The following is a 14595-nucleotide window of genomic DNA, read 5'->3' on the forward strand; positions in this document are numbered from 1 at the left end:
GAACAGGTCCCTGGACATCCCATAATAATGAACTTTTTTATCGGAAGAGGGTGGGTGGTGCCAATGAGGGCTTTGTCCCCTACTGCAGTCAGTCATTCAGACACATTCACAGCATGCAGCCAGGCAGAGGTTGATTTAATGCCTCTGTTTGGGCTGCGTCATTCCAGTGTAACCATGGCGATGCAGTTATCCTGAATTAGAGGAGGAAGTGGCATCATCAAACATGGACAAGAGCCACATTTTCCCCACAGATTACTACTATGAGGGAGGGTATGAGAGAGATTACTCATTGGTGCACTCTGTGGCCTGTTCTTCAACTGTCACTCCCAGAATACACACACACACACACACACACACACACACACACACACACACACACACACACTTCCTCTTCAGAATAGATATCTTTATTGCATTCATTCATTCTTTGATTTCTTTCTCATCCAGCCCATCCTTTCTACCTGTTGTGCTTCTACTGGAAGACCAATTACTCATGTCTGTCATTGAAAATAAGTAATTTTAATAACCCACGTGCCATGTTAATGGTTTTATTGAATGTATCAAATGTCACGAGGGAGTGTTCATTTTAGTTTAGACACAACAGTGTATATTAACAAACTGAAAAAAAACTATCAAACATACAGTTAATACAACTTCAAGTTTAAGTTTTCATCTTAGACCCAGTAGTCCCAGTTCGCAAGGCATCTGAGACAATGTCCATAGTCCCAGTTCGCAAGGCATCTGAGACAATGTCCATAGTCCCAGTTCGCAAGGCATCTGAGACAGTTTCTGTAACACCATGTTTGAATTAAACATCAAAAAGACATTTGCTATAAATCTCACTTGAATAGTTTTCTTTTGTTAATTTGCAATGAATCAGGAAAGTACCCTGTACACAAACACATGACCATATTTCCTCATCAGGTCTTCTTTTTGAGAAACAGGCCCGTCCTCAATAAGAACTACTAAACACCAACTAATCGCTGAGCCATTTCCTGTTTAAAAAACCTTTGCACATAATGCAAATACAAAAATAAAAGCCTATTCAGTTTAAGTTTGTTTCCATGGGATAGACGTGTGTCCTCACAAAGGTCAGATTATTCGACAAATACCAGTGAGAGATGTAAAGAGTTGTTCTTAGACTATAAATGGAAAAAAGATTCCTTCTCTCTCGAAAATAGTGTATTCTGACCAACAAAGGCTCCATCATTCAAAAAGTACAGTAAATATCACTTGTCTGGCATCCCACAAAGCATTGTTGTCTTGTGCCGTACTGTAGGCACAGATGTCACATGTCGATGACCTCACACGTCGATGACCTCACACATTGGTGACCTCGATGCCCGAGTGTTTGTGGATTGGACTCCCCTCTGTCCTGGGCGGAGCTTCGTCACAAGCCTCTCTCGGCAGCGAGCCGTAGCTGCTATGACAACTCAAGTCCCGCCCACTGTGGGCTTTGGCGCTGAACCCTAAAGGAGGCTGGGGGAGGAGAAGGAAGTCAGGCCCTGTTCAAATACTTTGAAAATGTATCCTTACTTCCTCCCTTTCTTGAAGTCATCATTGATCTGACCTGTTTGGATTGGTGAAAACTAAATAGTGGAACCTGCTTTCACCTATCCAGTAATGTTAGATCAGTGGTTACTCCAAGGGGAAAGAAACAAACAATGCTTCATTTAGCTTTTCTATAGAGTAGGCCTATAGCCCAAGGGAGATAGTCCTTTACTGTGTAACCGACATCGTCGCTTCCTCAAGGCTTCAAACTGAGAATATCGGATACACATTAATGACGTATTTCCCTTGGGCTATAGGTTTACACTATATGAAAGCAAATACAAGAGGAACGAAGAGGGACATTCTGGCTTCAAGGCCTTTTTAAACACAATAAAGACTTGAAGCTAAAACATCGTTACAGGAATTTATTTGACAGGGTCAGTGCACTTTGAAGGGATAGTTCAGAGAAATGACATATACAGATATTTGTTCCCTTGCCATCAATGCTGTCTATGGACAAGGAGCGACTGCAATCCACACTTTGGGTTTGTTAAACTAGCCACGGCCAGCAAATGCTAATTATTAGCATTGAATTTAACTGAACTATGCCTTTAATCAACATTTTATTGTTTACATTCAAGTTTGACAGAGTTAACAAAAGAGCAAATTTTCATCCGTAGTCTAGGGGAGTGCCCACCTTGACGGCCCGTCTCCTGAGGGAGCCTTCGTCGTCCGGGTGTGTGTGGCGGTTGGTAGTGCTGGTGGGCCGGCCCAGGGAGGCGTGCCGTAAGGGTGTGGGTGGGGAGGCGTGGCGTAGAGGCGTTGGCGGGGTGCTCATTGTCCCCAGCCTATCATGGTTTTGCTGTAGACCTCCTGACCTGGGGTGTCAGGGTCAGGAGGGAGGGGAATGGGTACATTATTGATTGACTAGGTACAGATTATTGATGAGCAGATTCCTTACTGATTATGTAGTTATTTAAGCAGCCGTTCTTAGCCAGAGTGATTTGCATGTGATGAACCTCTCCATTTTCCACTCTGAATCTGTCCTGACTTGAATCTGTCCTGACTGAAATAGATCGGTGTCCTGCACACGTGATCCCACAAGTCCCCTCTTTAATTAGGTTAAGCAAGAGATGTTGTCTATTCATCCCTATTTTTCATCCCTTTCCCTGACAATAAGGCTGCCATTTAATCAACTGCCGTTTAAATCTTACAGCGCCTGAGAAGGATGCAGACAGGTGGACTTCCACTCTGTCACTTAACCCAGCCGTACTGCAGAGTGGGGATCAACGTAGATAAACCATACATCTTCACCCTTACTCTCTCCCTCTCTGTTTCTCTGATCTTTTCTCTTTGATTCTCCCTTAAACTACATTAATTTAATCTAACCACATTTCCCTCATGACTTTGGTCTTAGCTGTATCTGTCTGTCCCTCCCTCCCTCCCTCCCTCCCTCCCTCCCTCCCTCCCTCCCTCCCTCCCTCCCTCCCTCCCTCCCTCCCTCCCTCCCTCCCTCCCTCCCTCCCTCCCTCCCTCCCTCCCTCCCTCCCTCCCCCACTTATTTGTCATCTCTCTCTCGCTCTCCATTGCCTCACCTGGCTGAACTGATGAGGACCTTCATCTCCTCGGTGAGGTGGCGGCGAATCATGTGCTTGTTGCCGGGTATACCCAATGCCGTTGCCATGGAGTCGGTGTTGAAGGAGGGGTCTAGCACCATTACAGCCCCGTGAACTCCACTGTTCTGGAGACTGTCAGCAAACTCCTACACAGGATGAGGAGGGAGAGGGACAAAAACATTTTTTTAAGGGTTCCTAAAAATGTAAAATAACAGGGCCGTCATTATAAATAGGAATGGGTTCTTAATTGACTTGCCTGGTTAAATAAGGTTGAATAAAAATGTAATGGAGATTTAAAAAAGCATACTAACCCAACATTTTCAATGTGCACGCATGCAGTGTTGTTCTATCTGCCCACAGTAACCCTCAACATTTGATTGAAAAGGGTTTGACTGACAATATTGAGTTGGGCTCTTCAGATGAAAACACCTTTGATTTTCATAGTTGTTCTGAACTAAATGTAGTCCATATCAATAAAACTCCTGTCTACTATCCATTTATTGAAGCCGTGACTCACTGTGCAGTAACCACAGAGATGACGAGCGGTTCAGAATTGATCACAAAGGCCCTTTCCTTTATCTTTCTGCACAGACAGGGAGTGTCAATAAACCTGACGCAATTTCCTACACTCCCCCATGCATATAACAACACATAAAAGCTCTCTGTCTATTGTCAATAAACACACAATGATCTCTTAGCATGATTTGAATTGGTTTGCAGTATGCACAATTCTGTTTTAATGCATACTTTGTGTATAGAATGATTGGTAACTATTTGTAAGCAAATGTAACCATTTGTAAGCTTTTTCAGGTTAGATACTGACACCGGTCAGATCTTATCCTAAGTGTCAAAGATGTATCAATGAGGACTGAGTGTAAACGTCAGATACCATGTTCTCACAGTACTTGATTGTGCCAGTGTTGTTGGGATGATAATGAACCCTAGACCCCACCTTAAGGTCAATGTCTCGGACCCACTTAACGACCCGATGACACGTCCATACCACGGGATCCAGGTTCTGATGCTCACACTGAGCCCGTCTGGCCTGGAGGGCCTGGAGAGAGTTGAGACGCACGCACGCACACACACACACACACACACACACCACATTTAATTTGACATTCAAATAAACTTTTCTTCCACCCATAGATCACAGATGTGTGTCCGAGTGAATGAAATGACATGTATTGTAGCCAACATGTATACACACATACATATCTGTAACGTCTACAGTGCATTCGGAAAGTATTCAGAACCCTTGACTTTTTTCAAATGTTGATACATTCCAGCCTTATTCTAAAATAGATTCAATTGCTTGTTTTTTCCCTTCATCAATCTGCACACAATACCCCATAACGACAAAGCAATAACTGGTTTGCAGAATTTTTTGCAAATGTAAAGAAAACAAAAAAAACTTAAAGATCACATTTACATACCGTAAGTATTTAGACCCTTTACTTGGTACTTTGTTGAAGCACCTTTGGCAGCGATAACAGCCTCGAGTATTCTTGGGTATGACGCTACAAGCTTGGCACACCTGTTTTGGGGGATTTTCTTCCATTCTTCTCTGCAGATCCTCTCAAGCTATGTCAGGTTGGATGGGGAGCATTGGTGAACAGCTATTTTCAGGTCTCTTCAGAAATGTTAGATCGGGTTCAAGTCCAGGCTCTGGCTGGGCCACTCAAGGACTTTCAAAGACTTGTCCCAAAGCCACTTCTGCGTTGTCTTGGCTGTGTGCTTAGTGTCGTTGTTCTGTTGGCAGGTGAACTTTCACCACAGTCTGAGGTCCTGAGTGCTCTAGAGCAGGTTTTCATCAAGGATCTCTCTATACTCAGTTCATCTTTCCCTCGATCCCAACTCCCAGTCTCCCAGTCGCTGCTGCTGAAAAACACCCTCACAGCATGAGGATGTCAACACCATGCTTCACCATAAGGATGGTGCCAGGTTTCCTCCAGACGTGACACTTGGTATTCAGGCCAAAGAGTTCAATCTTGGTATCATCAGACCAGAAAATCTTGTTTCTCATGGTCTGAGAGTCTTTTAGGTGCCCTTTGGCCAGGCAGCCAGCTCTAGGAAGAGTCTTGTTGGTTCCAAACTTCTTCCATTTAATGAATGATCGAAGCCACTGTGTTCTTGGGGCCCTTCAATGCTGCAGAAATGTTTTGGTACCCTTCCCCAGATCTGTGCCTCAACACAATCCTGTCTCAAATTCCTTAGACCTCATGGCTTGGGTTTTTCTCTGATATGCAGTGTCAACTGTGGGACTTTATTTTTATTTAACATTTATTTAACTAGGCAAGTTAGTTAAGAACAAATTCTAATTTACAATGAAGGCCTACCCCGGCCAAACCTGGACGACGCTGGGCCAATTGTGCGCCTCCCTATGGGACTCCCAATCACAGCCAGATGTGATGCAACATGGATTTGAGCCAGGTACTGCAGTGACACCTCTTGTATTGAGATGCAGTGTCTTAGAACACTGCGCCACTCGGGAGCCCTTTATATACTATACCAGTCAAAAGTTTGGACACACCTACTCATTCCAGGTTTTTTAAAATGTATTTTTACTATTTTCTACATTGTAGAATAATAGTGACGACATCAAAACTATGAAATTACACATATGGAATCATGCAGTAACCAAAAAAGTGTAAAAAATATATTTTATATTTTATAAAAATATATTTTATACTTGAGATTCTTTAAAGTAGCCATCCTTTGCCTTGATGACAGCTTTTCACAGTCTTGGCATTCTCTCAACCAGCTTCATGAGGTAGTCACCTCGAATGCATTTTAATTAACATGTGTGCCTTGTTAAAAGTTAATTTGTGGAATTTCTTTCTTTCTTAATGCATTTGAGCCAATCAGTTGTGTTGTGACAAGGTAGGGGTGGTATACAGAAGATAGCCCTATTTGGTAAAAGACCAAGTTCATATTATGGCAAGAACAGCTCAAGTAAGCAAAGAGAAACGATAGTCCATCATTACTTTCAGACATGAAGATCAGTCAATCCAGAACATTTCAAGAACTTTTAAAGTTTCTCCAAGTGCAGTACCAAAAACCATCAAGTGCTATGATGAAACTGGCTCTCATGAGGACCGCCACAGTTAGGAGGACCTAGAGTTAACTTTGCTGCAGAGGATAAGTTCATTAGAGTTAACTGCACCTCAAATTGCAGCCCAAATAAATGCTTCACAGAGTTCAAATAACAGACACATTTCAACATCAACTGTTAAGATTAGACTGCGTGAATCAAGCCTTCATGGTAGAATTGCTGCAAAGAAATCACATCTAAAGGACACCAATAAAATAAGATACTTGCTTGGGCCAAGAAACACGAGCAATAGACATGTGGAAATCTGTCCTTTGGTCTGGAGTCCAAATGGGAGATTTTTGGTTCCAACCGCTGTGTCTTTGTGAGACTCAGAGTAGGTGAAAGGATGATCTCTGCATGTGTGGTTCGTGAAACACAAAGGAGGTGTGATGGTGTGAGGGGGGGCTTTGCTGATGACACTGTCGTGATTTATTTCCAATTCAAGGTACACTTAATCAGCATGGCTACCACAGCATTCTGCAGCGATCCGCTATCCCATCTGGTTTGCGCTTAGTTGGACTACCATTTGTTTTTCAATGGGACATAGACCCAAAACACACCTCCAGGCTGTGTAAGGGCTATTTGACCAAGAAGGAGAGTGATGGTGCTGAATCAGATGACCTGGCCTTTGAGATGGTTTGAGATGAGTTGGACTGCAGAGTGAAGGAAAAGCAGCCAACAAGTGTTCACTATATGTGGGAACTCCTTCAAGACTGTTGGAAAAGCTTTCCTCATGAAGCTGGTTGAGAGAATGCCAAGAGTGTGCAAAGCTGTCATCAAGGCAAAGGGTGGCTATTTTGAAGAATCTCAAATATAAAATATATTTTGATTTGTTTAACACTTTTTTGGTTACTAAATAATTCCATATGTGTTATTTCATAGTTTTGAAGTCTCAACTATTATTATACAATGTAGAAAATAGTAAAAAAAATAAAGAAAACCCTTGGATGAGAAGGTGTGTCCAAAATTTTGACTGGTATACTGTAGATTGGTGTGTGCCTTTCCAAATCAAGTCTAATCAATTGAATTTACCACAGGCGGACTCCAATCAAGTTGTAGAAACAGCTCAAGGATGATCATTGGGAAACAGGATGCATCTGAGATCAATTTCGAATCTCATAGCAAAGGGTCTGAGTACTTATGTAAATACGGTACTTCTGGTTTTTATATATTTACAAATATTTCTAAAAACCTGTTTTCGCTTTGTAACTATGGGGTATTGTGTGTAGATTGATGAGGATTTGTATTTATTTGATCCATTTTAAAATAAGGCAGTAAAGTAACAAAATGTGGAAAAAGGGAATGGATCTGAATACTTCCCGAATGCACTGTATATCTGTATGTCCAGTATGTAAGCTCAGTGCACTTTTGAACATGTCATGTATTGGTAATGTTTATGTATAGCATATACAGTTTGCATGACACCTACCTCCTTATCGAAGTGGAGCGTGTGCAGCAGCTCGATGCCCAGCACCAGGCTGACCTGGTGGGCCTTCTTGGTGACATTGAGGGACCTCTCAAGGTCCCGGCGCGTCAGGGAGTTGAGCATGCGCCCATCCACCAGGTGTGTGTGGAAGGCCTGAGAGTACTGTGGCAGCCCTACGTCGCTCAGCCAGGCCTTGGCCACCCAGTGGTGGTCCATGTCTGCAGCCTTGGACAGCCTGGAGCAAAAAGAGAGAAGAAAAGAGTTTACTTGAGATATCTGGGGCATAGTGTTACGTGACAAACTGCACATTTTTGAGTGGCCTTTAATTGTCCACAGCACAAGGTGCACCTGTGTAATGATCATGCTGTTTAATCAACTGCTTGATATGCCACACCTGTCAGGTGGATGGATTATCTTGGCAAATAAGAAATGCTCACTAACAGGGATGTAAACAATTTGTGCACAACATTTTTGCGAAACAGGGCTTTTTGTGCAAACGTCAGCCTAACGTGATTGCAATCATTTTTGCTCTCTGCGGTGTAAAGAGTATATCCTCCATATTGGACTTATATTCCCAGACAGTGGTGTTGGGGTAGTTCATTCCAATTCCAGCCACTCCAGAGGTTGAATTGAATCCATGTCCAATTCAACATACAGGAGCTAGCCTGGAATTGACACAAACTCTTCTTGAAAGCAATAACATTACAACTTACATTCTGGTGTTAACTGCTTTGGAACGCTTGGTGGCAACAGCTCGAATTCCAAATCTGTGTTTGCCAAACCCTGTATATCTCTAGCTCTGATGAACGTTTAACCTTGCTTACATTAGTGTGCATGTCACATATGGTGTTATGCAGTTTGATAGAAAAGTGTTATTCATGTTTTACCATCTCACACTTGATGTAGCAAACAGCCTCCCAAATACCCTCCCAATGTTTGAGGTTTGGGGTTGGGTAATCTGATGCTAGAGCTGTTTTTTGTGAGAGAGGGAGTATGAGGAGCTGAGCATCTCACCCCCTGCCGCTCTCGGCTTCCCTGTAGTCCTCGATGGCCAGCCGGAGCTTCCTGCGGTGCATAGAGCTGGTGACCCCTAACCCCAGCTCCAGGTCCTCATCTGACAGGCCCAGCAGCACCTGCAAAGGGGTCAAAGGTCAAACCACACTCTATTGTAGCTGTAGTGGATTTCCAGATTGTGATTTCACAAATACCTTTGATTTACGCAGCAGCATGTACTGGATGGGTGGAGTTGACAATTGATTTAGAAACGGACAATCTCTTGACGGAAAGTCTCCAGGCTCCAGCACACATAACCAATCTGTCCATTTCTGTATCAAATGTCAACTCTCTCCACCGTCAGGACATGCTGATGTGAAAATCAAATGAATCAACCTCTGAAAGAGATATCCAGAAAGCCACATTGTTTTGATTGAATACTGGCCTAAGTCTTCCTACAGTTTGACGTCATCTCGGATCATACCTTGCCACTCTTCACATTCTCTGAGCAGGCGCGAATGTACATGGGCATCGCCATGACGACCTCCAGCCAGGCCTGCACGGTGCCCGCCCTCCACAGCGACATGGGCATGCCGCGGGCAAGCTCCACCTGCTGGAGGCGGTCCAGCTGATCCTCCCCGTCCGATAGGCTGAGACTGAGGCGGGTGGGGCTTGAGAGACTGTCTGAGTCTGGATAGGTGGGCGAGGGGGAGTGGGAGGAGAGATATGAGCAGGATGATTTTGGAAGGTGAGAGAGTGGTCGTAAGGGGGCAGTGGCTCTTCTATAAGAACAGACAAGGATCATAGTAACCAAAAGGAGACAGAGAGCCCTTGCTCTGCTGTTTGGCTTCTGTTTATGGGACAGAACTTTGGAATGATATAACACAGTTTGACTGCTTGACAGCTCTAGCGCATAGCCCAATCCAATAGTTTGCCAGGGCTCAAAACAGTTTGTAAAGAAACTATTCGAAGTTTCAAACAAACTTATGAAGTATTTATGAAGTCCATGCAAAGAGTAGCTGTTAAACACCGCTTAGCCATTATGCCTTATCTGTCAATATTAGCCTGCAAGACCAGCTCCTTGACAACAGAGAGGAGCAAACCCGCACCGTAATAATGATATAGTATTGTACTTTGTTATGAACGCAATTGTGTAAGCAAGTGAGGTCCCTATAGATCATAGCTAGGGTCATTAGTTGAATAGGGAGAGTTTATTAACTATCTGATCAACGTGTAGGAGTGCAGTCTCCTTCAAAAGCGATATCCCCTTTGCCTTGTTAGTGAATACGCCAGCAGGTGGCGGTCTAAGGCTTCTTTGGCATGAACTTCTACTGTATAAATGAATGGTATCGTCCCTCAGTGAAAAAAAAGTATTATCATTAAAATATGTACAACATAAAGGTAATTTTTCCTGTAGCAATAATCACACAACTCATCAGAAATACCAGGGTTATGTAGTCCTTATCATTGAAATAAGAATGACACAAGAATAATGAGATGATCGTTTCAAGGTTTTTGTCATCAGGCTTATACTGTAGCAGATTCACATTGCTTTTTTAAATTACCCACTCAACGACAATGTTGTAAGCTGTCTTCAGTCCTTCTGGAAAATTGCTGCCATTTTTTTGGGCGGGTGGGTGGGGGCGGGGGGGGGGGGGGCACCAAATGAAGAATGACTTATAATTACATTATGGCTAAGAGCCTAGTCATATCCCAAGGTAAGGACACAGAAGAATGGAGGAATTGTCCTGCTAGCTTCTTGAAAGGGCCTCCACTCTCTATGGCTGCTTTGTGTTCACACTTGGTTGCATAATAAAGATGTGAAAACATTGCAGCACAACCCCATACCCTATACTATCAGCACAGAACAGGTGTTTCAGTCTCAGTGGGTGTCTGGCAAAACAGAACAACAGGTATTCATTCTGCACAGTTTCCTCCCCAATGATTTCCTTCACCATTCCGTCAGTCTTTCTTGATTCACGGCAGGAAGTGTAGCAAAGAAAAAAACAAAACTTTCAGAGATGGTACATTCATTATCGTGTTTGGTTCATGCAAACAAACAGCCTGCTAATTGGTCAGTAAAAGTTCAAGTTTGACATTGCTAGTAGACACTTTCGGTATCCCCGCCACGATAGCATGTACTGTTTCTCAAACAACCTAATAATTGGCTACGAGCTAGAGTAACGCACAAATTTGAGCAGACTGTCTGTTTAGGTGCACGCTTATAATATATATATATATATATAACCTTTTCACACTACTGAGCCAAACCAAGCTGAGCCAGCACTGTACGGTTTGGGTCGGCACGATAGCATGAAAAGAGTATTTAAATAGAGCAGTTGAGTGAGGTTATCTCTGGGACCCTCCCACCCAGTCCAGATGGCTGCTTCAGTTTAACCAGCATGGGAAGGAGCCAAGACGGGCACCACAAATTCAAAACCACCAGCCTCCACTGTCCAACAGACGTTTGAAGAGCAACCAGTTGCCATGGAGACGGGCCAGTCTGTCTGCGTTGGGAGCAGTTTGTGCGTGACAGTGTGAGAAGGTTTCATTACACCCTGCTCAACACTCACTCTGTGTTTTGAAACAATAATACCAAAGGCGATGCACCTGGATTTCTACATTGATTTGATATGCTGTACTATAAAACAGATGAATAACAGCCATTGTCCTCCAAAAAATAAAACTAGACTCTCACTTGTGAAAGTGTCTACAACCCCTATTAATAAATATGAGGGCTAAGGGCTACTTCTAAACAGATTATATTACCCCATGTTGACCCTCCATGGAGATATGCGTTCCCTCTGACTTTTGTGATAAAGCTTATCAAATTAACGGAGACGTTGGAGGCAATCCCACTGGGCACAAACTGGTTGAGTCAGCGTTGTTTCAAAATCATTTGTCCTCGTATTGTGATGTGGAAGCTATGTGGGAAAAAGTCATCGACATACACGGTTGTTTTGAGGGTAAAAATTCAATAACAGGATTATGTCATCATGGTAATCACATTTCATCGTGGACAAATTTTGTATAAAATGAATTTGAATTTGTACCTTTGAAACAACGTCAGAACGTCAACATTATGACCACTATGAGAAAAAGAAAAATAGGCTGGGCAGCACCTCCTGTTGGAGAATTGATCTATCTTCAATGGGGGACCAAAGGGTCCCCCATCCAAGCCATGCTTAGCTATTATATTTGTCACTGACTGTGACCAATGTGCTATTAAAAGAAGGATTATTGAGAGATCTCCACTTGAAAACAAAATAGATTCACTGTTGCTATCGAAGTCATTCCAAAGGGTAGGTTTAACTGAGACAATGAAATGGGACCATACTTTATCACTCATATCATCAATGATGCTATTTAGACCTAAATGGCATTTGCAAAGTAATCAACAGCTATTGTTTCAATTCAACCCAGAATTCAAACTAAAACAGACAATACAATAGACCTAGGGTTTCAACCTCGGGTTAATTTCAAATGTAATGCTATTTAGTCGTGTTGAATTGTGTTTGGTTGTCAAGGTAACCACATATCAACATTTGAAGGAGCTGTATCTTCTGCTTGGATAGTTCCATACGTGCCACCGGACTTAGTCTGGCTTTAATTCCAGTTTGTACACACATCTATAATCGATATGTTGGATTCGCGTATCCCTCTCAACCAAAAAACTAAGTTAATGAATAGGACTAAGTCAAATCAAACTTTCTTAAAAGTTCATATAAAGTTCGATTTGATTGGATTTAAATGTATTTAGTCCTGGAATAAAAACCAGACTAAGTCAGTGGCACAGAGGGATCTATCCAAGCAGAAGACACATTTCCTTCAAATGTTGATATTTGGTTGCGTTTAAACAACAAACACAATTCAATATCACTTTTGAAGTACAATAAATAGCCTATTAACTTGCCGACAGGTTTGATGTACAAATACTATGTTGGTTTCACATCTCCAACTAAATGAAAGTTAAAGAATGGTAGTGAATCCAATCAAGCTCTTTTTTATTGTTTTGAATGTGCGTAACACGTCTTGGTGATTCAATAGCCTAGTTAATCATCACGTCTTTTAACACACTCTCTACGTTTTGCTTAGTCTGGCAGTAACCCAGAACGATCAAAAGGCAGAAGATCTCTCTTGCTGCTGCTGACAATCAACTGCATGTAAGTTGTTCTTCTACATCATAATAAATATATGTCTGCATCAATAGCGGTGCGTGGGTAAAAATCACTGGGGAAGGAAGCCAAGACAGAAAAAAAGCCATATTGTGTTGTGATAATTGCGTTGTTTGCTCTATAACCTGTTAGTTCATATGCCTTGCCACCGTGATATACATATATAGGCCTAAGGCCGAGGCAATAAGAAGACAGAGTGGCAGAATAAATTCAACCACACCCGTGTTTCATCACAAAACCGGAGAGCAACATCTGTCCTGTGAAGTCCACTAAGCATATTGCGTGTAACAAACAGTTACATGACCTACAGCAAGGTCAAGAAAGCTGATGTTTCCGACATTTTCGGACCACTAAACAACTATTGATTTAGAACCCCAGAGAGTTACTGCAAGTCGCAAAGTGTTAAACAGGAGCTGCCTTCACTATTCCAGCACAATTTCAACTTCAACATCATCAAATCACCTATGCTTCATCTAATACAGCGACAACTAACCGATAACAAAAACAATTTAGTCCAATCAACGTCAGCTAAATATGATGAGGCTGTGGTTCTGATTTGTGTGAAATGTTGACGTTGAAAGGGTGCTGGATCAATAGTTGTTAAGCAGTCTGAAAATGGCGGAAACATTAACTTGCTTCAGCATGCTGTGGGTGTGGGTAGTCTATGTTCTTTTTTCTATGTAGTATTTATGTGTTTGGCCTGGTATGGTTCTTAATCAGAGGCCGGTGTCGTTCGTTGTCTCTGATTGAGAATCATACTTAGGTAGCCTGTTTTCCCCATTTTAGTTGTGGGTGATTATTTTCTGTTGTGTATCTGCACCATACAGAACTGTTTCGTTTTCGTTTCTGTCTTTCACTTTGTTATTTTGTATTTTCGTGTTCAGTGTCTTTTCATTAAAAATGATTAACACTTACCACGCTGCACATTGGTCCGATCTGTCATACTCCTCGTCAGAGGAAGACGAATTTCATTACAGAATCACCCACCACAACCGGACCAAGCAGCGTGGTAACCAGGAGCAGAGGGTTCTGGACTCCTTGACATGGGAGGAGATTTTGGACGGAAAGGGACCTTGGGCACAGGCTGGGGAATATCGCCGCCCCCGGGAAGAGCTGGAGGCAGCCAAAGCCGAGAGGCGGCATCATGAGGAGCTAGCACGGCAGTGCAACAGGGACGAGAGGCAGTCACAAAAATGTCTTGGGGGGGGGGGGGGGGGGGGGCACACGGGGAGTGTGGCTAAGTCAGGTAGGAGACCTGAGCCAACACCCCGTGCTTACCGTGGAGAGAGGTGGACCGGGCAGGCACCGTGTTATGCCGTGAGGCACACGGTGTCCCCAGTGCGCAGGCATAGCCCGGTGCGCTACATCGCAGCGCTTCGTATCGGCCGGGCTAGAGTGGGCATCGAGCCAGGTGCTATGAAGCCGGCTCAGCGCATCTGGTCTCCAGTGCGTCTCCTCGGCCCGGGGTATATGGCACCAGCCCTACGCACGGTGTCCCCGGTAAGCCAGCACAGCCCAGTGCGGTCTGTTCCACCCCGCCTCCACGGTCCGGTCCATCCGGTGCCTCCTCCACGCACCAGGCCTCCGGTGGCAGCCCCACGCACCAGGCTGTCTCTCCGTCTCCTCCCTCCAGGTGCTCCCTCCTGTCCAGCCCTGCCAGAGCCGCCCGTCAATCAGGAGCTGCCAGAGCCGCCCGTCTGTCCTGAGCTGCCAGAGCCGCCCGTCTGTCCTGAGCTGCCAGAGCCGCCCGTCTGTCCTGAGCTGCCAGAGCCGCCCTTCACTCCGGAGCTGCCAGAGCCT

General features: G+C 43.8%; 1 protein-coding gene across 4 annotated transcripts in view; it reads right to left on the bottom strand.

Annotated features, from left to right (window-relative positions):
* Positions 1-534: 534 nt before the first annotated feature.
* The window catches only part of LOC110532208 (kazrin), a 224992-nt gene continuing 210931 nt past the window's right edge, over positions 535-14595 (bottom strand). For all 4 annotated transcript variants that reach the window (XM_036988141.1, XM_036988140.1, XM_021615904.2 and 1 more), the window contains 7 exons: positions 9105-9310; positions 8642-8760; positions 7631-7862; positions 4060-4161; positions 3087-3253; positions 2189-2369; positions 535-1479 (listed from right to left, as the gene is read on the bottom strand). In XM_036988141.1, the coding sequence (XP_036844036.1) occupies positions 1321-1479; positions 2189-2369; positions 3087-3253; positions 4060-4161; positions 7631-7862; positions 8642-8760; positions 9105-9310 (1166 nt within the window). In that variant the 3' untranslated portion in view covers positions 535-1320. The remainder of the gene's footprint in view (positions 1480-2188; positions 2370-3086; positions 3254-4059; positions 4162-7630; positions 7863-8641; positions 8761-9104; positions 9311-14595) is intronic.

This window comes from Oncorhynchus mykiss, chromosome 9 (assembly GCF_013265735.2).
Source record: "Oncorhynchus mykiss isolate Arlee chromosome 9, USDA_OmykA_1.1, whole genome shotgun sequence".
Lineage (NCBI taxonomy): Eukaryota > Metazoa > Chordata > Actinopteri > Salmoniformes > Salmonidae > Oncorhynchus > Oncorhynchus mykiss.